Source organism: Impatiens glandulifera, chromosome 4 (assembly GCF_907164915.1).
Source record: "Impatiens glandulifera chromosome 4, dImpGla2.1, whole genome shotgun sequence".
NCBI lineage: Eukaryota > Viridiplantae > Streptophyta > Magnoliopsida > Ericales > Balsaminaceae > Impatiens > Impatiens glandulifera.
In genome coordinates, this window is record NC_061865.1 from 17,550,175 (window position 1) to 17,553,014 (window position 2,840).

The 2,840-nt window shown below is 31.8% G+C and overlaps 1 protein-coding gene across 1 annotated transcript; it reads right to left on the minus strand.

The window, feature by feature from the left end:
• Positions 1–1,867: 1,867 nt before the first annotated feature.
• LOC124934841 (nuclear transcription factor Y subunit B-6-like) lies at positions 1,868–2,507 on the minus strand. The gene is made up of 3 exons (XM_047475340.1): positions 2,480–2,507; positions 2,095–2,348; positions 1,868–1,969 (listed from the first exon to the last, which is right to left on the minus strand). The coding sequence occupies exons 1-3, from the start codon at positions 2,505–2,507 to the stop codon at positions 1,868–1,870; spliced, it is 384 nt and encodes a 127-aa protein (XP_047331296.1).
• Positions 2,508–2,840: the final 333 nt, after the last annotated feature.

A 2,840-nucleotide genomic window follows, 5' to 3' on the forward strand; every position in this document is an offset into this window, starting at 1 on the left:
AGTAGTTTGTTTTAACTTGAACCAACACACACACGGATCGGGTGACAAGGATGAATGGAGTAGAGAAAGAACACAACACAAGATTTATGGATGTTCGGAGATAAAAAAACTCCTACGTCACCCCTTCTTCTCAAACCTTGAGAAGGATATTCATTAAGAATATTCAACACACTTTACAAACACGTAAAATAATCGAGGCTTATTTATTGCTCGATATTAACTTACAACTCTCACTTCTTACCCAATTAATGAAATTGTAATACACTTAACACTTTGGACATAATATAAGTAAGAATAGTATAGGCTTTTATGATGTTGTATGTCTTATAAGTTTTATGTTCTGTTCTCAGTTGAAAAATGGATGGATGTTGTTGTTGTTCTTTAGTCTTCCCTTAAATAGTGGAAATATGACAATGATCATATTTTTCTTTCAATGGATACCTGCATGGTAATCTTTGATTCTGATTGGTTGGTAAATAAAGGACTGCATGACATTAAATGCGGTTGATACTTCCCAAGGAGTAATACAGCCGACCAGTTTTGTCTTCTCTTAATTCTATCATCTAGAGCGGTTGGACAGTTACTTGCTCCTTGGGGTTGCGTTTGGACTTATACCAAAATAGGTATCAGATCAGTTTTGACAGTCTTCTGATTCCTAAAGTCTATCATCAGACTTGTTTAAAAAAGGAAATTGCACAGTTTGCATATTTGAAGATCTTCTTCTGCATATTCTCATAGTGATCCTATTGCATCAAAATGGAAACTTCCAGTAGTTCCATATCTTTGATTTGATCTGTTACACTTCTTGTTATTTTTGTATGGTAGCTTAGGATTGAACAAAGAATTGTGCCGACCGGAATTCATACCGGTTTGTTGTTTCAACATCGGTTGACCGATCTTACTGCCGAAGAGTAACTACCGATCTCTGAGGAAGAGGTTCACCGATCCTGTAGCTGAGCCGAACCAATCTTCTACTGATTCTGTTGCTAAGAAGATAGATTAATTAGAGAGTTCCAATTTGTGTCGGTTCTATGATATCGGTCGACCAGAAAGTATGAATGATCCCTACGTTTACTACACAAACGGTAAGTTTGGTTAAGTTCTTTAGATAGTTAATTAACTATCTAATTTATCTAACAATTATTTCAGAGAATCGATATTCAAACCTTAATTTGTTAAAACTCGATAGTTGAACTAGTTACATTGTTATTTTATTAATTTATTTATAAATGACACGTAAATAATAAGTTAATTGTATTTTAAATCGTTAAAACAAAACCTCATTTCGTATAATTTTAACCATAATTAATTTCAATGGTTAGCTTTAAAAGAATAGTTCCGAAATTATATTGGCCCAATAAGGAGTACAATTTTACAATTAAAAACATTGTCATTTAAAGGAGTTAGGGTAATTATTTAAATTTTAATTTAATAGTAAACTCATTTAAAAACATTATTTATTTATGCTTTTAATCGCAACAAGCATTTCAAAACTAAATTTAACTAGAGAATAAAATTTTATATTATAAATGAATATTAAAAAAATAAACATATTTAAATAAATAGTATTTTCAATATGAGTTTACCTGATTAATTAACAAATAAAAACTTAAACTGAACTATTGAATGGGCATTATAACAAATAAAAACTTAAACTGAACTATTGAATGAGCATTATAAAATATTATCCCATATTTTATTACCTTCTTAAATTTTTACCATCATTATTCAAATACAAGCATGCATGTGTATTGAATACACATAATAAAGTATTGCTTATGGTTACTTCATTGGGATTACCATGCACTTCCAAAACTGAAGCTATCAATTAGGACCTTCTGATTTGCCAGAATGGATCATAAACAGGTCAAGGTCCAGCATTAGGGTCACTTGAACAAGAAGAATCGTCCCTTCCTCTTTTTCCATTCATCACATTCCACGATCCATGCGATCCAACTGCATCGCGGGCCTGCAAAACTTGATGGCTCATTGGGTCTGGAATTGACCCAAAAGTCATGAATGGTCTCATCGAGACTGTCATCCCCATTGATTTTGCCTCACGATAACGGAACATGTAAAGGGAAAGTGTGTTACTGTGTTAACATAATCATCAAACCCTAGCTTGGCCATGGCCCATAGAATGTCATCGGCGGTAATCGTTCTACGACTCTCGCTTTGACAATGCATGTTAGCTTCGACGGTGATTAGACTAATGAATTCCAAGACACAATGTTGAACAAACTCCTTCACATCATCAGCGATCTTGCAATGTGTCGGTACCACACGCCGCATGATCCTCACAACATTCGCCACGGGTATGAATGGCTCCGTTGGTGGCACCACATAAGCTGAAATATAAAAATCTTCGTTTGTAAATAATGAAATAAATAAATTCATATACCCAAATCAATTTACTACATTTTGGTAAATATTTTAAGAAAGTAACTAAAGGAGATTCAAACTTGTAGATTTAATATACCTCTTGTGCTTGAACCCTTGTTCTCCATAGTTAAGTTGGTAAAATTCTAATATATAATCCAAGGTAATGTCATTATTTTATAGCTCATTTCATTATATGAAATAATTTAATGCTAGATATCAAGTAATCTTACCTCTGGACATTTTACTCAATTTATTGGTTTCAAGAATATCCATGATAAAAAAATTAAGGTAAATTAAATATTATCCCTATTTATTTAACTTTTATCTATTCACATTAAAATAAATAAAAATAAAGACAAAAGTTCTTAGCCAACTATCTTATTGTTATTCAATTTAATATTCATATATTTTAAAGGGACAATTTCAATTTATTAGGGATTTTATTTTTATTTGATTAT

Excerpts from the sequence above, each read along its gene's own strand:
- LOC124934841 (XM_047475340.1), bottom strand. The coding sequence starts at position 2,507 with ATGGAGAACAAGGGTTCAAGCACAAGAG. Across the intron at positions 2,349-2,479 it reads CAAGGGTTCAAGCACAAGAG|CTTATGTGGTGCCACCAACG; the intron begins GTATATTAAATC and ends TTTATATTTCAG. Across the intron at positions 1,970-2,094 it reads TTGATGATTATGTTAACACA|GCCCGCGATGCAGTTGGATC; the intron begins GTAACACACTTT and ends CAAGTTTTGCAG.